The sequence below is a fragment of the Hydra vulgaris genome, chromosome 11, assembly GCF_038396675.1.
Source record: "Hydra vulgaris chromosome 11, alternate assembly HydraT2T_AEP".
Lineage (NCBI taxonomy): Eukaryota > Metazoa > Cnidaria > Hydrozoa > Anthoathecata > Hydridae > Hydra > Hydra vulgaris.
In genome coordinates, this window is record NC_088930.1 from 49,741,604 (window position 1) to 49,765,000 (window position 23,397).

General features: G+C 28.7%; 1 protein-coding gene, 1 long non-coding RNA gene and 1 other non-coding gene across 5 annotated transcripts; 2 read left to right on the forward strand and 1 right to left on the reverse strand.

Annotated features, from left to right (window-relative positions):
• Window positions 1-262: 262 nt before the first annotated feature.
• LOC136087102 (histone-lysine N-methyltransferase SETMAR-like) lies at window positions 263-763 on the reverse strand. The gene has a single exon (XM_065809608.1). The coding sequence runs from the start codon at window positions 761-763 to the stop codon at window positions 263-265; it is 501 nt and encodes a 166-aa protein (XP_065665680.1).
• Window positions 764-5,298: 4,535 nt separating this feature from the next.
• On the forward strand, window positions 5,299-5,371 carry trnav-uac (transfer RNA valine (anticodon UAC)). Its single transcript has one exon. It is a non-coding gene; the product is annotated as a tRNA-Val (tRNA).
• A 13,467-nt stretch (window positions 5,372-18,838) lies between these two features.
• On the forward strand, window positions 18,839-22,795 carry LOC136086735 (uncharacterized). Of its 3 annotated transcripts, none has more exons than XR_010641541.1 (7): window positions 18,839-20,969; window positions 21,054-21,188; window positions 21,279-21,449; window positions 21,554-21,622; window positions 21,871-22,075; window positions 22,340-22,499; window positions 22,625-22,795. It is a non-coding gene; the product is annotated as an uncharacterized LOC136086735 (long non-coding RNA). The 3 variants fall into 3 exon arrangements; XR_010641540.1 differs by having other exon boundaries at window positions 21,054-21,167; window positions 21,252-21,449; window positions 22,622-22,795; XR_010641539.1 differs by having other exon boundaries at window positions 21,054-21,167; window positions 21,252-21,449; window positions 22,625-22,793.
• The last annotated feature ends 602 nt before the right edge of the window (window positions 22,796-23,397 follow it).

A 23,397-nucleotide genomic window follows, 5' to 3' on the forward strand; every position in this document is an offset into this window, starting at 1 on the left:
AAGTTATTTTAAATAACTTTCTCCCATCGTGAAACAAGCTGGCATATTCCATTTTTATAAAAGCCTTAAGTTTGGTAGCTAAAAAATTTAACTAACTTATTTTCGAGATCTTCTCTATTTCGAAACAGTCGATTCCTCAAATGATTATCCAGGGCCAAAAACAGGTGATAGTCGCTTGACGCAAGGTCTGGTTAATACGGAGGGTGAGGTAGAATCTCCCATTGTAAACGTGCTAGAGTTTCCTGTCATCGGTACTGGATCGTTACTGGCTAGCCAATGATATGTTCGTTTTTTGTTGCAGTACACAATCCATTTTTCGTCGCACGTCAAAAAATGGCACTAAATTGTGGCGGGAAAGCAATGAAGAACAAATGGTTAAGCGGTGTAGTTTGTTTGTTTCACTTAACTCATAAGGTACCCATTTGCTCAACTTCCAACGTTTTCCAAGTTGGTGCAAATGTAAACGAATAGTTTCATCACTCACATTAAATCTTAAGGCAAGGTCCTGACATGTTTGACTGGAGTCCTGCTCGATTGCCAGCTTGATATCCTCGTTTACGATGGATGGTCTTCCAGATCTTGGTTCATCTTCAAGGTTTTCATTTCCAGAAGAAAATTTTTTAAACCATTTTTGACCCGTCCGTTCTGCTATGGTACCTTCCCCAAAAGCAGTGCATATCTTACGAAAAGCTTCTGCAGCTTTGGTTCCAAGTTTGAACTCATAAAGTAAACAGGCGCGAATTATCGCATCTGACACAGCCATACTCCACGTAAGACTTTTAAATTTAAAACGCACTAATAAAACTTATTAAAAAACACACTGATTGATTCTCCTTAAAACAAGCTTTAATTTATATGCAAAATCATCCCCCCACCACAACCAGTTTTCTTAATACATTTTTTAGAAATAGGTAATTAGGATAAACCGCACGAACTTTTTTGGTTGCCTGATACTAATTAAACTTGTGTTTACTTATTTACTATGCGTTTACTTATATAAGTAACATAGTTAATATAAACTATAACATGGACTTGATCTGTCAGTCAACAAAACGTCGAATTTGGTTACTCTAAATGAAATGTTTATACGTTATGCAGGATCGTCTACGCTACATTTCAAAATGCTGTTTCATCAATTACGGTCAAACCAATACTAGTTGCATTTACTGTTTACAAAAATAGCAGAGTTATATATAGATAACTAAGAAGCTCTACTAAAAATTTAGGAGTCATTTTTACTAAAGTAGAGCATTTGTCATTTTCTCAAATAATTGTTTCAAAACCCCTACAAATTCTTGGTATATAAATAAAATATTAATTTAATTAATAAAAATACAAATTTCATACTACTTAGTGTCTATAAGGCAGCACCTTAAATATGGGCCCCTTAATTAAAACTGATATATAGCCTTGGTTGAATCTGTTCAACGCAAAGCAACAAAATAGGTTTCTAACTTAAGGCATCTTCAACATTCCACCACTTAAGCGCTTACAATGCGTTCTAATTTAAAACATTATTTTGATTTACATAATGATATACATTTTTCCAAAATTTGTTAACACTTTATAACGTGGTCACCATTTTAAAATATGATGTGAGTATCTTTTAAACTAAAACATTTTTGAATATAAATTTAAATTTTTTTTTATAAACAAAATGCACATGCGCAAATGCATGGTTTTTTATATTTACTTAAAGATTTTAATATTGTTAAAAATTTAAGTTTTGACCTACAAGATGGAAATCAGTTTAACGCAAACGGTTGGTTTTTTAAAATTAAACCTATTTAAAAAACTGCTCAATATGGATTGTATTGTAAAGGTTTTCAGGACGCAAATCAGCAGTAGGGATGGCTCTTTTAAAAATACTTTACATAATATAAAAGTTCCTCAAACTGTAATTTACATTTACGAACTAATTTAAAAAAATCATAAAAAAAAAAACTTAAATATGAAAAATTTTCATAAATAAATTACGTAAAAGTAATATGCTACGAAATGTAAATATAATTTACGAATAAAATAATATTTTTCAAGTAGAAATTTTTTATTTTAAAAGTAATAACAAATCTTTATAAAAATTAGTTACATAAAATAAAATTTAAATTACATAAGCTTTTATATAACATTTTATTTAATTTGTAAAGTAAATTAAAAGTAATTTATATAAAATAAGTAGGTAAATTTACTTATATTCTACAATAACTTTGACAGGATTTTGTACAGCAGTAATGCAAAAAAGTAAAGTCTAGATTTCAGAGAAAGCTGAAACATCGCAGTGAGAAGGCGCATATATCAATGGGAGACTCAGAAAGGGTAGACTAATTGAAAGGCATAATTGATATAATCGTTAGTTCTTTTTACAGATTTTTTGCTTAGAACTTTTTATTATTTAAAAACAGAGGAGGGAAAATTTAAACCAGTCCTGGATTATGGGGTCTACAACCCCCTGTTCCGCAGATTTAGGAGCTCCGAAATTTTTAACAGGATGCTTTATTTTTGTAAGGTTTTTAATAAGAAAAAAGGCCACCTACTTAAAAGTATCATCAGACCCTGCAAGTCCTAATCCGGCACTGGTTTTAAGAACTGCGGTAATATATGGGCGTGAAAAATTTAGAACTATTTATGTAAATATCTTTATCTGCGTGTAGTATCAGTGGCCTAACTACAACAAGGCTAGTGTACGCATCATTTACTGTCCCTCAAGCAACTAGGCCTGGGACCGCAAGGTTTAGGAGCCTTAAGATATGTTTAAAGAGTTTTTGTTGTTGTTTTTTTTAGTAAAAGTTATTGTTCCAGAGAAACAGAAATTGGGCACCTGGACCAGTAAGCCTACTGGCCAAAAATATTTTGCTACGCCACTGTGTAATATACGTATAACCTAAGCAGTAGCTAAGCAATGATTTATACGTAGATTAAGAAATTAAACTTGTGGTGATGGGAGCCTGGAAAAAAACACCCTAAAACATTTACTACCCCTAACAAATTAATAACTTTTATTTTTTATTTTCTTACACTAAATTTAAGTCGCCAGGTTTTAAAATTCAAAATTCAAAGGTTATGATAATATAAAGTTTATACCCAAACCCAAATAAGGTGGTTGTTCATTCTAATGTGATATAAATAAGAACATACTTAAGTTTGGGACTTAAGTATGTTTTCATTTACCAAAAGTATATTTATTATTATTATTTTTTAATTTATATATTAATCATAATATGAGATGAGATTTTTTATAATATGAGATATATAAGATATGGCTAATATGCAAGCAATTTGGTATTAATATGCTCCAATGTATGATCGAGGGCAATAAAATTAAAACTGCACGCCTTAAGGAAGTGTTGGATGCCAATATTGCCGCAATTTTAAAACAATCTTTCCAATTATGGAATTTAATTATGGAACAAAGACTTATGTTTAGAACTTTGATGGAAGAGAACATTACAAGAACGCACATAGCATTTTCTTTTTTTGTTTTTTTACCTACAGTTTGTGTAATTGTTGGGTGTTTAAAAGAATATATATTATATTACATTATAGTTATATTGATATTATATTTCAAAATTTACGCAAGTAGAGATCATTATATTATTGGTTATCCATAAAGCTGTTACATGGTTTTTAACAACACCTTAAAAGACCTCATTTGTACGTAACTATATAATAATACTACTAGTTAAAGATGCTGTTAAGTAACTTTTTTCGGTTTGGTGACAAAAGGAATCGCCATGTTTTCAAATTATAAAACCTTTTTAGATTGCTTTTGACGTGGTATAATGCCACGCTATACCACTCGTATTTAAATCAATTTAAAATTAAATCTTGTTTTTGTATAATTTATATCTTCATGGATAATATTTTTTATAACCATTATTTTTATATGCTTTAAAAATAAAATCCTTCAAAGTTTCTGTTATTTATGCAATATTTCTTCTGTTTTAGTATGTTATTTTAGAAAAAGATTTCTGTTTTTCAAAAATAACATACTAAAACAAGAGAGTGCAACAACTTTAAACAACTTTTTTACTTTAAATTTTTGAAAATTTAAAGTAAAAAAAGTAACAAAAATCAAATGAAAAAAAAAGAACTTGATGTTATTTCATCTAAGGTAAGTATGGGTATTAAGGCCCACCTAAAAAAATGAAAATGTAAAGAAATGCTGATTTTTTTTTGCTGCCAGTGATAAAACCAGATAACTCTAATATATTAATGTCGAAAAAAGTTTCACAATTTATTTTTTCCCTAAGTTTGGATTAGTGGGCCTTATTACCAGCCGGGCCTTAATACCCACACTTACCTTATATGATGAAATAACATCAAGACACTTATCTTCACTATCGACCCATATAATTTTAAATTTAAAAGTGTGCTTTTTTGAACCACCCTACTAAATTCGCTATACTAAATAAATTGAAATAAGCGGTTCTTGTGGTTGTGAAAAGTTGTAAATTTTTATTAAGTTAATTACTTATATTTTTTAATTTAATTTTTTTTTTTTTATAATTATAATTATAATTGTTTTTTTTAAAAGCCTGTCTAGTTTATTGTTCTTGCTTTGGAAATGGCTCAGGATTTTGGAATTTTATTCTAAGTTTTGTATTTCGGCTTCTTTTATTCTGCGTGGTTGTTGTTAAAAACCAATCTAACCAAAATGGAAGTTATTTCTGGAAATGACTAACTGGAATAATTGTCTGGAATAGACTAATTTAAAATAGTTCATTCCAGACATTAATAGCTGTTAATAAATAAACAAAAAAAATAAAAAAATAAATTTTCATTTCTGTTAGAGTGGTTGTTACAATCAGGGCCGACCAGGGCCATCCCGAACGAGGAGTGTAGGGGGTTTTCTCCTCCTCCAAGCTGTTATATATGCATTTGTGTTAGCACATTAGTACATTTAGCATTTCAGTTGGTAAGTTTTGAAGTATAGTTGGCAAATGTCAAATATTGAGGAACTTTTTTTCTTTTTTTTTGTGTGTCTCTAGTTGGCAAAAAACAACCCCCCTCCCCCATGAGTATTTTGTTTATAAGGGTAAAGTTCATTAAGTTTATAAACAATTTTTAAGTTTAAAATGAAATAAAACAATAATAAGTATTTTTGTAAAACTTGATGTAATATCGAGTTTTACAAAAATGCTTAAAAAATTGTTTTGAAATGTAATTTGATATAAAAAAAAATTATTATAAAATAACATTTTTTTTGAACAATTAAAGAACTTTTCCCTCATTGATCACAAATTTCGTGATTATTTGAAATATGTTATAATAAAATAATGTTTTCCTATGTTGTTCGTGAGTTCTGTAGTGTAGTGGTTATCACGTTCGCTTTACACGCGAAAGGTCCCCGGTTCGAGCCCGGGCAGAACTAGTCCTTTTGTATTAAACTTTTAATAAATGTAAGTTTATATAAAGTAATATTTAAAGTTGGATGCCAATATTGTAGCGGATTATTGAGTGCGCTGAAAAGAATATTTTTCTTGTATTTTAAATGAGTTTTATATTTTTTCATGTTTACCAAATTTAAAACATGTTTTAATTTTTATACACGCAGAATGCAAAAAACTGTTTAAATAAAACATATTGTCAAAACGACTTTCATTCAAATACAGAATTCTTCAAGAATTCTTCTTAAATTTTGAAGCCTCACGGTTTTCATATCCAAGTTCCCATTTGTTGACTGAATTTAAAACAAGTAAAATTAAAACGAATTTTTAAAACCCGATACATTTTTTATATGTTATTAAAACACAAATTTTGCAACCAATTTTTTTTGATATTACTGTTTAAATTTTATTAACATTCGGCTGCACAGTGGGCTAATTTTCAAAAAAGCTGGCCAAAAGTCAAAAAAAAAAAAATTTATTATTTTGAAACTACATAAACAAAGCCCTGTTGCATTTTATTGTATAAGAAAAAATTGTATAAATTTTAAAGTTACCTAAATCTACGCAGTTAAACATCTGTTATTAAAAACACTTAATAGGCATTTTAAAAACAAAAAAAAAATGTGGTCAAATAAGTATCGTTTACAAAAAAGTTATTTATCGTTACTAAAAATCTACTTATGGACGATACTATTCAAGCTATTTATATAATATTTTAGTAAAAAGTTTTATATTATTTCTCTAAATTTTATGCGAAAAGTGCGAACAAAAAAGTACAGAATAAAGTTTATTTATTTTCTTTAACCTATTTTTCAAGCATTGAAAAAGTAGTGAACCCGCGAGATTCCGCTTAGTTATAATTTGGATGTTGTTCATAAAAGTGTATTCTAAAGATTGATTAAAAGAAAAGGCACCTATTTTTGCCTATTACTTCATTAACTTATATTGTGTAGTGCTAGTCGTGTTTTTTAGTAAACAAAATGGCGGTGTTTTGTTTTCTTTACAAAATCAGTCAAATTGTATATAGATATAGTTATTATGTTTCTTGAGAAACTGATTAAGTGCAATAAAACTACAAAAAAATTAGTAGCACACATGAATGAGATTTCGACAAAGTTAGAGTGTAGGGGGGGCGGGGAGACAAACCCCCTCGGTTACGACGTCTTTTTTACCTCAGCTACGACGATTTTTGTATAGTTTTATTGAATTTTACAAAATCAGTTTCTCAAAAAACATAATAACTATATCTATATACAATCATATGATTAACAGTATATTTTACCTTTCTCTTATATATCGAATTTATATAATATAATATATTATCGATTACTTTTTACTTTATTTTTAATTAGTTTAGTAAAGTTATAATTTTTTTATGATTTTTTCAATTATTATATTTTCAATTAATATCTAAGGTTCACAAAAAGATCATTTGCAAATTCCTCGAATTGAAATTTTTGAAATTTTAAAAAACGAGTTATCTTCAGATCTAGATGACCAGCTTAATATTTTGCAATCACAGTTGTGTCTAAGAAGAAAAATTTGTTTCCAATTTTCAACAGATGATAAAAAGAAACTAAAAAATGTATTGACAAAATTAAAAATAAAATGGAAAAGTAGTAACTGAACAAAAAAAATATTTTTGAAGACACATGACACTTGGTTAAAAGCCTCAAAAAATATTTGTGTAAAATATTTAATGCTTATCTCTATTAAAGTTTTAAACTTTTTTATATTTACTAAACATTTAAATAATTTCAGATTGTTCAAGCACGAAATAAAGAGAGAAAAAGCCATAGTGCAATGGGTCGACCACCTTTGAATTTTGATGAAGCTAGTGAACGAACGAAACGGCGAAAAACAGAGGAAATGCGTTCGACATTTAGTTCATCCAAGTTAGCATTTGCTTCTCAGATGAGTCTTCGGGCTTCAAGAGCATGCAATGCCGGAGTTACAGTTAAAGATTTACCTTCCACAATTCAACACCGAGTCGCAAACTATATAGAGAGCTTTAAATTGTCCCAAATTTCACAAACATCTGAACTATGTGCTGAAACAGCTCTTTCTATACTAATGGAAGCAAAGCTTTCTAAACATCAATATTGCATTATAAGAAGTGCTGCAATTGCGAATAGCTCTTCTTTTTTACCATCTTACGAAAAACTTAAAGAAGCCAAGAAAATGTGTTACCCTGAAGATATAACGGTAACTGAAATAAGCGCCGAAGTAAAACTGCAATCTTTATTAAATCACACTTGTTTAAGAATTATAAAAACTCAACAAAATGTAATTGACTCCTTGAATGTAAATATTTTATCAAATTTTATTTTAATTCTTAAGTGGAGGTTTGATGGCAGTTCCGGTCATAGCGAATATAAACAGAGATTTGCCGATGGAAGAAACTCAGATGCAAATGTTTTTCTGACTTCACTTGTACCATTACAACTTTTGTGTACAAATTCAGTTTTAGGTCAAGATATTATTCTATGGAAAAATAGGACACCCTGATCTACTCGATTTTGCCGACCTATCAGACTTCAATTTCTTCACGAAAATGTCCATACAAGCATTAATGAAAAAGACTATATTGAAGATAAAATTAAATCACTGGTTCCTCTCATCATTGTTCAACATGAAATAGAAATTAAAATACATTATAAATTGGTTATGACAATGATTGACGGAAAAGTTTGCAATCCAATAACATTGACGAAATCAACAATGCGGTGTTATTTGTGTTCTGCTACTTCGAGTCAATTCAATAATATCAATTTCGTTAAAGAAATAAAAGTTGACGAATCAAAATTGGAATACGGTTTATCAACGTTGCACGCATGGATTCGCTTTTTTAAATGTTTTTTGCATCTTGGGTATAAACTTGTAATAAAAAAATGGCAAGCACGTTCTGACATTGAAAAAAGTATAATATTACAACAAAAATTGTTAATCTAGAATGCTTTTAAGCTGCAGCTAGGGTTAATAGTTGATCGACCGAAACCAGGATGCGGTAATACAAATGACGGAAATACAGCTCGAAGATTTTTTAAAAACTCACAAGTGTCTGCTGATATTCTAGGAGTGGATTTAGAACTAATAAATCGGTTTCATGTAATTTTACAGGTATTATCTAGTGGCTTTCCTATAGACGCAGACAAACTCGATAACTATTCTACCGAAACTGCACTACTTTTTGTTGAAAAGTATCCTTGGTACAACTTGCCTACAACAGTACACAAAGTACTTATTCATGGAGCCTTAATAACAAAAACAGCAATACTACCCATAGGACAACTATCTGAGGATGCACAGGAATCGAGAAACAAAGACTTTAAAAAATATCGCGAAGATTTCTCCAGGAAAAATTCCAGAAAAAATACAATGCATGACGTTTTTTGCAGACTTCTGGTTTCGTCAGATCCTGCAATATCTTCACTTTTAAAACCTCATGCAAAAGTTAGCAGATATTTGTCTTCTCAAGCTTTACAAATGTTATTACCTCCGGAGATTAACGAAAACTCTGAAACTCATTCGTCTGTGATTGAGTTTATCAACAATATTTCAACAATAAATGATTCAGATGACAGTGGTGATTTATTTTAAAGTAATATAAATGAAACAATTATGATAAATGATGCAAATAAAAGTTTTCCTTGTTTTCCTTGAACAAATAAATAAGTAGAATAAATAATGAATTTTTCAATTTATTTTTTTTAACATTGCGGCATAATAATACAGATCACGATCTTTTCGTAAATCTCTAAGAATATCACGAACAACATTTTCAGGCAAATCATGATTTTTCTTGATATCAAATTTCAGCAGAGACTACTTTGATTGTTTGGAGCTTTACTACAGGTAGTGGAGGTTTTAGTACTACAAGTAGTGGAGCTTAGGTTTTAGTACTACAGGTAGTGGAGCTTAGGTTTTAGTACTACAGGTAGTGGAGCTTAGGTTTTAGTACTTCAGGTAGTGGGGCTTAGCTTTTAGTACTACAGGTAGCAGTGATCCTTCTAAAATTAAAATAGAATATTGCAGTATATCATTATAAATAAATAAATAAAAATCTACCAGTGGATAATTGTAACAAATTTTCAGCTTTTACTAAAAACTTTAGAACAGCTCAGGTTATTTGCACTGACATCTTTTTATCCTTGGAAAGAATAAGATTCTTAGCATTTTGAACAGCAGATGTTTTGGTGCATGGGTGCCTAATGCTCTTTCCAACTAGTTGAAACCAGTTTGTGCAGAACAAGTTTAACTTTTTAATGCAAAAATTTTCATTTGAACCAATGATATAATCTCTTAAATTAAAAATCTTGTGGCTGCGCTTGTCTGATACCATACAACAATTTAGACATAAGCATTGATTGTCAGCTGTAGTAACTCTTTCAATCTTTATAAGTAACTCTCTTTTTCAAACCTCTTCAATCATTTTCATAAGCTTTCCTTGCTCTGAGCAAGATTATATGTAATTTTAGTAAAATTAAAGTAGAATATTACAGTAAGTCATTATAAATGAATAAATAAATAAAAATCTACCAGTGGATAATTGTAACAAATTTTCAGCTTTTACTAAAATCTTTAGAATTTAGTAAAAATTTGCTCTGACATCTTTTTATTCTTGGAAAGAATAAGATTCTTAGCATTTTGAACAGCAGATGTTTTGGTGCATGGGTGCATGCATGGTGCATTTAAAAAAAATTTAATGAATCAATAAAATTAATATATAAAATATAGTAACCTTTTTGGCATAGAGAACATTTTAGCAACGGCAACAAAGTCTAGTGGGAAATGCATTTATATCAAAATTGAATTCTTCGTGTACATAGTGATGGCATACTACGAAGAGAGTAGTTGTCCATTTTATTACAGCAACAAAAACAAACTGAACCTCTGGATTCATTATGATCTTTTTTCCTTGAAAGGTGAGCCATTTGATATGTAATATTTAACTAGGGAAGATTTTCAAAATAATACTACATTATCTTGTACAAAATAAATGTTTGATAATAAAAATGTTATACAATGTAGTTATAAAATTATTACAGTTACACAAGTTTTAACAGTTAATATTTCTAAACAAGTCATCAAATGCTTTAAAGCTTTATTAGTGAAACTATTCCCAGTGGGCACGCGTCGTCCGGGAGACGTTCGTCATACTTTTTACGAACGTCCATACGTCCTAAAGACGTCCGACGAACGTCTCCTGGACGGCGCTTGACCACTGGGTTAAAGGTATTATTATATATTAAATTAACCACATTTTGAAGACAAAGACAAAGGAATGTCATGTTGGTTTCTATAATATTTATTATAAGAGATAGCCAAAATTATAAAAATGATATAGTTTTAAAACACTGTTTTCTGGATTTCGGAAAAATCAATTTTGAACTAAGTAGGAACGCTTAGGACTTTATATTCAACACATTCCAGCTCGTACCTATACATATTAATAGAATCTGAAGAAAAACCTCATGTCTTTTGAAACTCAACCTAAAACCCTTAGAATCAAGCAGTTACCTTGGTACACCCAGAGTTTTTTTTAGGTGCCTTATGAAGTCTTAACGGTCTTCTCACAGAGCACCGCGGATGAACATTTGGAAGTTTACGCCTCCTTCCTAACCGAGGTCGCAAAACTTGCCAGTGGTGGGGTTTGAACCACGGATCCTTTGTTTCTGGGGCAAGTGCACTACTACTGCGCCACGGAGTTGAATATTAAATTGTTTACATAAATTGTTTACAGTACAATGAAGAGTGCACTGTAAACAATTAATGTATTATTTAGATAATCCAACACTATATTTTTCCATTAATAAACAAACCGACCTAAGTAACATTAAATTCAATTAGTGCATTAGACAATATATTGAGTAATTCTTTTAACAATTCATCGCTAAAAGCGGGAATAATCAAGACAGATATATCCGATCACTTCCTATATACTTTTTAATTCTCCAGAATACAAAAACTAATAAATCTAAAATCAAATCAACTAACTTTGTAACAGACAACAAAATATTATTTCAGATAAATATAAACATCCAAAACAATTAAATGTAGAATGTTTTTATTAATATTGATTTTGCTAAAGCTTCAAAAAAACTTGAAGTAATAATGTTTGCGGATGACACTAACTTATATTATACCTTAACGTCCCAGCGGGTCAATCCAACGTTGAATTTATGTTGTATTTATGTAGGCGACGTTGAGCAACTAAATCCAACGTTGTCATAACGTTAGGTTTTTTACTTCAAAATTCTCTCGTCGTTTTAACGTCACATTAACGTTGGTTTTGCTAACGTTATTTAGCCAAAATTAATTTCTGCAAAATTATAAAGTTCACTGAACACGCGTGAAATAAATATACGAAAGGTTTGTTTTTAAAATTTGCCGAAAAAGTGACCACTAATATACGCCATTTTAGTTTACTCAGGAAACAAATTTACTTTGTCACATGTTTTAAATTGAAAGTGTAAAGCTGAAAATTTATTAAAAGTATTCATTTATTTTATTTTAGCACTTTAATAATTTTGAATGTCTGACTTTAATGTTTTGGCTGGTATAAACTAAGGTGACCAACTATTTTTTGTTCAAAAAGTACACTTTGCAAGTATTTCATAAGTAAAAAAGAAAGAAAGAAGAAAAAATGATAAAAACTTTATTTTCTTTTAAAGACATATTTTTCTTCGGAGTAGATTTTTTTTGCTAAATGAGGATGTTCGTTTAATAATGTAGCCACATCCGAACAACTTTCATTTTGCATATTAAATTTGACAATTAAGACGGCAGATAATGTTTTTACAGAAATTTGCAACTTCTCACTGCTCCAATAATCATTCCCTAGTGAAAATACCCTTTCAACAACAGCATTAGTGCCTGGACTACATTTGAAAGCAGCGTGTTGAAACGAACAGACGCGTTTTTTCTACAGCGTGTTAAATTATAAAATATTTTACAAATATGGAAAACTCGTTTAAAAATATAGAAAAGTTAATTATCAAGAAATTGGAGGAACCAAAAATATGTATACTGCAAGAAACAGAAAAGTTGTTAAAGGAACAAGAAACCCAGTGAAAAATGCCACATATTATAATCCAAATGGTATAAAAGTAGTCAATACTAGACAAATGAAAGTCCGAATGCTTCTATGATAATTTTTAAAATTCTTTTCATTTAAAAATTATTTAAATAGTAATTTAAAATTAATCATCGAAGCTTTCAGAGAGGCTTAACTTAATCTGGTATTTGCTACTTTATCCCATTTGGTATTCAAAACGTGTAGCATTTTTGATCTTTTACATGTGATGTTTTCCACCTATAACCTATGTGGGATTTACCTTAAACTATTATGACGAAATTTTATAAAATTAAAAAACGTGTTGCAAAATGAATTTATTTAAAAATAAATGCTATTAATCAATACATCAAATACGAATATTAAAAATATTATTTTTTCTTTTGCGATTTACACGCCGTTTTTTGTCAATTGAATTAATTAAATCGCTTCGGCTTGTATAATACCAAGGTTTTTAGTATCTTCTAACTTTCCTCAAACATTTTCTAAAAAAAAATATATAAATACAAATATATATAAATATAAATATATATATATATATATATATATATATATATATATATATATATATATATATATATATATATATATATAGAGAGAGAGAGAGAGAGAGAGAGAGAGAGAAAGAAAGAGAGAGACAGAGAGAGAGAGAGAGAGAGAGAGAGAGAGAGAGAGAAAGAGAGCAATTTTAATAAGGAACCTTATTTGTCGAGCAATTTTAATTATTAGCCAGTTTGAAGTCATTAATGACTACAATATTTCACAAATAATTATTTCCTAATTTATTACTTACAATGACTAACGTTTATGCGTAATTGAACACATATTATGCGTAATGAGCTTGAACCCATGAGGAGAATCCTGAAAAAAAGTGATTAATAAGGATAAGTAGTTAAACAAAAAAACAAAAACAAAAATGTAAAAACCTACTTTTTCAATGATGTAGACTTCTATAATAACAGGCCTTGACATCGCGCAAAATGCCGTAAAAACTGAAGGCCGATTAAACTTTCACGTTTACTTATATTGATATATTTTTATATTAGGTAGGGTGTAATGGCAGTCTATGTTTTCTAATAATAATCTCTAGTAGAAAACCAAAAAATTGTTAAAAGATAATCATGCTTTTCGTATTTCAAATTTCATTAAGAATATTTATGTAATCTTAAATAGTATCAATAACAAGCAGAACCATAACAAAGTATATATCTATATATTAGAAAGATAACTGTATTTTTAATTTTTTTTGCTAAAAATGGTAACAATAAAAATCACCAACAATTAAAAACACCAACAAAAGTTGATTCAAGCAAAAAAAAAGTTTTATCAATATATCTCAACAGGGTTAAAGTCCTTATACTTGGCAACTTGTAGTCAATACACAAACAATCATATAAACTTCGTCGCATAGCAAAATACTCATATGCTCTACATATAATATCTGAAGTATATAAAACTTCACCAACATTAACTTTTCTCATAGCATTAAGGTGTTCGAATAGAATATTTGATTGAAGCGAACTTTCTTTATTTTTTAAAAATCTAACTGCTTCAAATAAAGCTGATTTTGTTTTTATTAACTTTAATTTGTTTACAGCTAAATATGAAATATTACAAATTGTGCCATTATGGTTAGCTACAAATGAATAATCATTGAAAATTACTAAAATAAATAATGAAACACCAAGTTTGTACATTTTTGATTGTATGTGTAAACTTTTTTTATTAAGCTGGAAAACAATAACATCGTTATTATCACTTAACAAAGATTGAATATCGTCAAATATAAGTTCATCCTCTTTTAGAAAATCATTTAACTCATCTGGTAAAATGCTTCGAAAACCGCTTGAAGTTACATTTTTTCTAACTTTACTTGCTGGTGTGGCTAAACAACTAGACGGAATATTTTAAAAACAGATGGTGGGTTTAAAGGTCGTTGCTTCCCATATTTGCTTTCAAAAGGTGCTTCATTTGGCCAATGCAGTTGACATAATGCTGTATAGTCTGTAACAATAAAACCAGTTCTTGAGATAGCTTCACTACATCTTTTTCTCTCCTCTAGATTCTTCGGGAATTTATAAATTAATATTTTTGTCGTAGTTGAGTATTGATATTTTTGTTGTAGTTGTAATTGATATTGTAGTTGTATAAATTGATATTTTTGTTGTAGTTGAGATAGTTCGACTTGCAAAGAGATACACAGCATTTTAAAGGCATTTTTAAGGCATTTTAATTATTAAAAAAACTTATCGTTAGTTTGACAATATTATTACCTTACAAAGTTAACGCCTTGAACCTTACAACGTTATCATCTTGATGTTGGGCTATCTAATTTATAAACCAATCACATTTTAAAGATTATTAAAAAAGCGCGAACACAAACTTTCGTCTAATGTTAAAAGATGAAAATGTAAACACAGTATTAGGAATTGGCCTTCAGTTTAACAACTTTGTTGCGCGATGTCAAGGCCTGTTATTATAGAAGGCCGCGGTCACACATAATATAATATTCTGAAACTAATAAACAAACATCTAAATTTCTATAAGTAAATTTATTCTTTGATCATTGCCTTCATATCCTGTCTTATTTTCATATCATAATCTATTATGGAATTATTTATATAACATATCACAACAATATTATTAAATTTGTGATGTTCAAATATCATATGAACATTCTCTAACATGTTCATATGATATTTGAATATAGTTCTTGAGTATATTATCTGCAAACAATTGACTGATGCAAGTTCTAATGTTGTCAAAAACCAAACATGCATGCATGGGACACTGCAGTGTCCCACAAAGAAATGCTGGTTTGAAAGTCAAATTTTCTTTATTAAAAAAAAAAAATTAAAATAGGGGGAAGATAGGGAGGTTTCTGTAACTTTTTTTAGGCTCCAAAACTTTTAACTTTATATATAATAAGGTTCATAAAACTTAAGGGACTAACGAAGTACATTGAGGAACAAAAACAGGATATTTACAGAAACTTTTAAATTTTTAATCTGGAGTACCACAGTGTAATTGGGAATAAAGTCTCTGGGTCCAGTATTCAAAGTAATATGATCTAAAGTAATATATAAATTAAATAAAATGCTTTAAAATGCATGCAGTTATACATATAACTCCTGATAGTTAACTATATGTATAACTAGTTATACATAAAATTTATTATATAAACTTATTTTTTAAGGTTATGCTTGAACAAATTAGAACCAATTAATTCAAATTCAAGATTTAGTTCAAGTTCAAGTTATTTGTTCATTGTTTTTTCACTATTTTATATTTATTTGTTCAAATTTGTTAACTAGTACTAATTCTTACTACAGTAAGAATATTTATCATTGTTGAACGTGATTTTATTAGTAACTTAATTTTACTATCAACATATTTTGACAACACCCTTTACATTTTAAATGATGACAGCTTTACTTTTCTATTGATGTTAAATTTATTACGTTTCAATAACTCAGATTGAAATTTAACTGAATTATTGTAAGCTTTGTAAGGGTTTGTTGTATCTCAAATGGTGTTGTAAATAAAGTAAAAATAATATATATATATATATATATATATATATATATATATATATATATATATATATATATATATATATATATATATATATATATATAGTATTTAGGCTATGGGATCATCCATAAATGACGCCAGTAGATAGAGGGGCAGTGTGAGTTTAGCAATAATTGACAATGGGGAGGGGATGTTGAGACCAAAATAATGTCAATTAAAAAAAAGTAAAATATTTTATTTAAAAAAAAAGTAAAACAATTTATGCTAGCTATGAGCAGGTTTTAGAGGTATTTACACCAACAATGTGGTCTAAAAACTTCTTGCTTTTGTTGCTTAAAACTGTAGAGGATCATAAGAAAAACAATTTAAATTCAGAAATTAGCTTGCTTATCTGAAAGAACAATTTATGTTTTTTTTTTTTTACTTTTAGTACTGTTGAGAATAAATGTATAATTGAACCAGAAAAAAATTGATGGTATATGCATTTTTTATATTATATTAACAATTCAGATATACCATCATAATACGATAACAAAAACTGACATCATTTTCAATGGGAGATGGCAAAAAATTGACTGAGTTTGATAAAGGGTGAAGTTGTTCAACAAACCGGGTCATCATCTGACATCATTATGCATAGATGACCCTACGATTTAAGTAAAATAAGTAATCAATTTGCCATATTTCTCTTTAGAAAGTGTAAGAAAAAAGCATTGTTATGCTGAGAACCTACCTATTGAGCAAGCTTTGACCACTTATTTTATAAATTTGAGAGACAGAAGTGGAAGTGCGAATCGCAAAAGAACTAGTAACAATGCTCTAAATTGATTTTAACTTTGTAGACTAGCATTAATATAGTATTTAGTAATAATACATGATTTTTATAATTTGTATTTATTTCCATTAATTATCAGTTGTCAGTCTCCATTTTATAAAATGAATTAAAAAACTATTTATTTATAGTATAATAATAATACATAAATACTAGTTTCCTAATGCTATTATCATCACAATGTTAATGGTATTCGTTTTAAAGTGAAATTTTGTATCAATTTTATTGTTTTAATGTTATATTTATATATATATTTATATATATATATATATATATATATATATTTATATATATATATATGTATATATGTATATATATATATATATATGTATATATATATATATTTATATATATATATATGTATATATGTATATATATATATATATATATATGTATATATATATATATTTATATATATATATATATATTATATATATATATATATGTATATATATATATATATACATAAAATAATATATATATATATATATATATATATATTATTTTTACTTTATTTACAACACCATTTGATATACAACAAACCCCTACAAAGCTTACAATAATTCACTTAAGATTTAATCTGAGTTATTGAAACGTAATAAATTTAACATCAATAACAACATAAAATCACGTTCAACAATGATAAACATTCTTACTGTAGTAAAATATAGTACTAACTGATAAATTTGAACAAATAAATATAAAATTAACAAAAACAATGAATAAATAAGAAAATTAACTTGAACTTTAACTAAATCTTGAATTTGAATTAATTGGTACTAATTTATTCAAGCATAACCTTAAAAAATAAGTTTTTATAACAAATTATATGTATAACTTGTTATACATATAGTTAACTATCAGGAGTTATATGTATAACTATATGCATTTTAAAGCATATTATTTTATTTAAACATTACTTAGATCATATTACTTTGAAAACTGGACCCAGAGGCTTTATTATCAATAACACTGTGGTACTCCAGATTAAAAATTGAAAAGTTTCTTTAAATATCCTGTTTTTGTTCCTCAATGTAGTTCGTAAGTCCCTTAAGTCTTAAGGACCTTATTATGAAATGCAAAGAAATGCAGGTTTGACTTTCAAACCTGCATTTCTTTGTGGGACACTGCAGTGTCCCATGCATGCAAGATTGGTTTTTGACAACATTTCAACTTGCATCAGTTAATTGTTTGCAAATAATTTACTCAAGATCTATATTCAAATAACTATTATATTATCCTAATAATACGTCTATTTGCACAAATCTTAATCTTATTTCTATAAGGAAAGATAAAAATTATTCGTGGTACTTACATACTTGCTTGCCATTCTCTTTATTAATATATTAATTTTTTTAGTTTCCAGCTTTTAAATTAATTCCCATGCAAATCCCACAGGAAACCCACGTGGGATTTCCCATGTGTGTAAATACCATATGGTTCCCACATGTAACCCATGTGGGATTACCCACATGGGTTTAAGGTGACAAATTTCCATACGGATACCACATGGGAAAATCCGTCCCACATAAATCCCATCAATCCCACACGGAACCCACGCGGAACCCATGTGGGACGCGGTTTTATTTTTCACTGGGAAAGAGCTTTGCGTCGATAATGAGTGCAAACTTAAAAATATTAACCGAAAGAATTGAAAAAATCGAAATTTATGTAAATAACAATAAATCCAATGTGATGAATATTCAAAAAGACTTAAGCGATGTTAAAACCACATTAAAGTTTTAAGAAACAAACCTAATAGAAAAGATAAAACAAATTAAGAAATGCTATGATAACGACTTGAACATTTTGAGCAAAAAAACAATCGACTTAGAAAATAGATCTAGCCCAGTGGGCATTTGACGTCTTAGGACGTCCAAAGACGAACAAATCTGCTCCGGATTTCCGAGACCTAATTAGACGTCCTTGGAGGTCCAAATAAGTCGAATTTCGTCTTAATTTTAATTTGGACGTTTACGGACGTCGAAGTATTAACACGCTTGCGCGAACTATTAACCGCCATTGTAATTGTGTTTTTGAGTATAATTATATACGCTGTTATATAACAGCGAGCTAATTGCAACATTGCTTGTTACAGTTGCTTACTCTGACTTCCTACATTACACATTACTTACAGTTGATCATTCTGTCTTCCTGCAAAATTAAATAATGGAACGCAAAACGTATACGAAAAGATTTCAAAGAGATTCAAGTAAAAAAATATCAAAGTGTTTTTTTAGGAAGGTTATAACTAACTGGCATAATGACCATAGTCATGTGTATGTAATTTCACGATGTATTGATTCCCCAGCAAATAATTCAAATTTTAGTGAAAACTTAGCTTTAAAAACTTTTAATTATGGTTGTTTGTTGCAATCAGAAAGTGAGAATGAATCAGATTGTGATCATCAGCTCAAAATAAGTGTTTCGCAAAGTTTTGATAGTTTCATTTATCCTTCAGATACTGAATTTTGTGAGTTAACGGATGATAGTCAATCATTATTAAAAGACATTCGTATATGGGCATTAAAACATCAAACTACACGAGAATATATTAATGACTTATTAACAATTTTAAGAAATCATGGGCACCAACTTCCAAAAGATTCAAGAACAGTTTTAGGAGCATTGAACAAAGTTGATACAACCGAAATAAATGAAGGTGAATTTAAATACCTTGGCATAAAGGAAGGTTTTAAAACAATTTTAAAGCGCAGTGCATATAACTGTGATGAAATTAAGCTACTCTTTAATGTAGATGGTCTCCCTATTTTTAAATCATTGGGATACCAATAATGGCCCATTACATCCCAATTTTCTGTTTTCCAACCTTTTACTGTTGCCTTATATGGTGGTCAGAAAAAACCAAATCCTATTGAGTTTTTGACCAATTTTACACATGAGCTGAAAGAGCTGCATAATAAAACAGTTGTTTTACGCGGTAAATCCTATTATGTCTCAATCTTTGCAATACTATGTGGTTCGCCTGCTCGCAGTCTTCTGAAGGGTATTGTACAACATAGTGGTTACTATGCCTGTGAGAAATGTGATGAGGCTATTGTGTGTGTAAAAAGTCATATGCATAATGCACATGAGCATTATGGTGATACTTTCACTGTATACAATATACATAACCTCAAGCATCTTACTGATTATATTGAATTTTTTTCAATCTTCTCTTGATTTTTTTTCATGTTTTCAATTTGAAAATTATTTGAAAACCTTTTGACCTTTTTAGGATTGGTATGTGGTAAACAGAATCCATTAGTATAAATAGTTAAAAGGCTTCATGAATTAAAAGATACTTACTCTGAAAAAACAATTACTATTACCAAAATTAATTGACCTACTAAATCTTGGTTTAATATTCAAGATTGTATATGCTTTGTGAATAACATTTTGGCTTATGGTAGATTAGTATGCAAGATGTACAAAAAGAGTGAACTAGACAATTTTTTTGAAGATTTTTTTTTTTCTAAGACTCTTCAAATATTTCTTATAAGAAAAGATCAAATAACTTGTACAAATATAAAATGGAGAAAATGTGTTTGCTCAGCACATGGAAATGATCAAGTTATCATACCATTACTAAATTGTGTAAATTTAGGCTGAAAAAAACAACAACTTGATAAACCTTTATTTATATTAAAATTTTTTATTTCTAATCTTTTTTTATAAGAATAGATTTTTTTAAACTTTGGTTTTATTATTAATCTGATTAAAAAACTTAAAATATATGAAGTTAAATATGCGATTATATGTAAAAAAAAATTGAATGGTTTATGTTTCTAATTTAAAAAAAAGTAAAAAGATGTTTAAGACTAATGTAATGTGTATGTACATGTGATTTGTTCATTAAGTCCTTTTTTTATTCTCAGGCTTTTTAGTATTGTTGTTATAACTGAAAAAGGTCTACCAACCAAGACAGTGGTTCCTTCTCATTGGGTTAGTTTAGACAAATGTATTGTTTATTTCCCACCCAAAGGATACAAAACTCTTGGAACTTATACTTCTGAGTGGGCTGTTCCGGAACTAGGCTGGAAAGAATATGAGTTTATTGAATTTATTTTGGAAGCTGGAACATTGGAGACATGCAACCAGATGCTTGAATTTCAAACAGAAGATGAGTCAGAAAATCACGGTTTATATTTTTTATTATTTATAATTTCTCTTGATAAAAAAATTATTATGAGTGTATAAATAATTTTTTTGTATCAACCGTAAGGATAATCGAAAGAAGTTCGAGCACCCAGTCCAGAGCTAGACTTGATTTTTAATTCTAATGAACCTGTAAACAGTGGATTTTTTCATAGGCTGAGCGATAGATATTCAAATACAGGTGACAAAGTTTTATGTAAAGGTATTCCAGAAAACTTATTGTTTGATTAGTATTTATTTCAACTTTATTATTTTTTTGCATTAGAAAAACTGAAACCAGCCCAAGCTCCAGGTCTGTTGCTTGATTTTCCACCTGATTTCGTTAACAAAAATGCTGGAAAACCTTTTGGAAAATCAAAAGAAGTTCGAGCACCTAGTCCAGAGCTAGACTTCATTTTTAATTCTAATGAACCTATAAGCAGTGGATTTACTTGTAGGCTGAGCAATGAATGTTCAAATACAGGTGATGAAGTTTTATTTAAAGATATTTCCGAAAAACTATATATTTTTTCAACTATATTTTCAAAATAAAAATTTAACTATATTTTCAACTTGATTTTAAAACAGGTAATTTAAAAAGGAAACATTTAAATATAGGCGATGGTGGATTTTCTTTCAAGGAAATGTCAAACAAGCGTGAGTACTTTTGTATTTATTTGTATACATTTTATCAATTGTTTTTCATTTATGAAAATTGTTTTATTTTTTCGTATTATATTGATAATAATATTTTTAATTCTTTTAGTTTCAGAATTAAGAATTTAATGTTATATAATTAAGTGTAATTAAATATAATTCAAAAGTTGCAATTAATAATAACTATTTTGTTAAGTTTGAAAAATCGCAAATTAAATATTTAATTAAATTTTCGCTTTTCTTTTCAGAATTTCAATATGCAATTTTCATAGAACTAACAAGTCAATTTGATCAAGTTAAGGTGAATCAAAAGATCGTCTTAAGCTACTTGAAAATAATGAACCCAGTGGGTTCTCAAATTGTGATATTTTAACAGAACCAATAAATAAAGTGGAAAGGTTTGATGAGGAAGAAAATGGATTAAACTCCAGTAAAGCAGCTAGGTTTCGAAAGGTAGTTTTGTCAATTTCTTTTTTTTTCTCCACCTTAATGAAAAGTAAATTTAATTATCAGTTTTAAATGTTACTTTTAAAAAAAAACTCAAAACTAAAAAAGCTAAATTTTTTTTTTATTAGAAGTTTACGATTTTATTTACAATGTTATTTGTATTTACAATTGATTTTATTTTACAATGCAATGGGTTTGTCTTTCCTCAAATAGACACAAGATTGAGATTTGTTTGCTTTTTTTTTTAACTAAAGTTTTTATTGTCTCTAGATTACACAGATTAAAGGGGTCGGTGGTTCAACGCCACGTCGACTTGTTAAATATGTGTTAGACAGCATAATGACACAACCTTTGCAAAGCTGCTTCAGTAAAGATGGGATAAAAGGAAAACGAAAATTTGTGGCCACAACGTTATATAAATGTTTAAAAAGTTACATTGTAATTAACTTAAAGTTTTTATCAGTTTTTATTATTTATTTTTATAAAGAACAAAAAAGTCATAATAACATTTAAATATAAATGAAAAATAGTTCTAAATTTTGCTTGTTTTAGAAGCGCTCATCTCAGAAAAAGATGGTTTTGACGTGGGCAATATTGAGACACTTGTTGACGACTTGTTAAAACGTGCAATGCCGAAATTGCAAAAAGAAGGAATTAAATAATATAAAAATTCTTCAATTTTTTTCTATTATAGCATGTATTATAACATTTAAACAAGTAAATAAATTTCTAACTTGAAAAAAGAAATTATTGTTAGATTTCGGTGTCATGCCTAAATACGACGACCATACGTTTGATAGGACGTCAATTTTGGACGAATTTGGACGTCCGTCCGACGTCTTAATTCGTCCAAAAAGTGTCTAAAAAGGACGTCCTTGGACGTCCGCTATGGACGGACGAAAGCTGTTTCATTTGGACGTCTACCGGACGTCCAAAATGGACGTCTTAGGTCCAATTTGGACGTCCGCTGGACATCATTGGACGTCCAAATGCCCACTGGGAGACGAAATAACCTCCGAATAGATAGAGTAGAAGAAAAACCGAATGAAACCTGGACTGATTGTGAAGATAAAAGTAATTTTATAGTAAAAGTACATTAGTAATTTTATAATAAAAGTAATTTTATAATAAAAGTACAGTAAAAGATATTTTTAAAAACTAACTTAAAATAAACAGCGAAGTAATTGTAGAAAGAGCACATAGAGTAGGAAAAACAAGAGATAGCAAAATACCCAGAACAATAGTTCTGAAACCCCGACAAGAAAGGTATATGTGGGCCACATGTGGCCATAGTGCTTATAAGTGGATTTAAAGCGTGAAACTATATT

What these genes read in the sequence shown, in the direction of transcription:
- LOC136087102 (XM_065809608.1), bottom strand. Translation starts at nt 763, where the DNA reads ATGGCTGTGTCAGATGCGATAATTCGCGCCTGTTTACTTTATGAGTTC.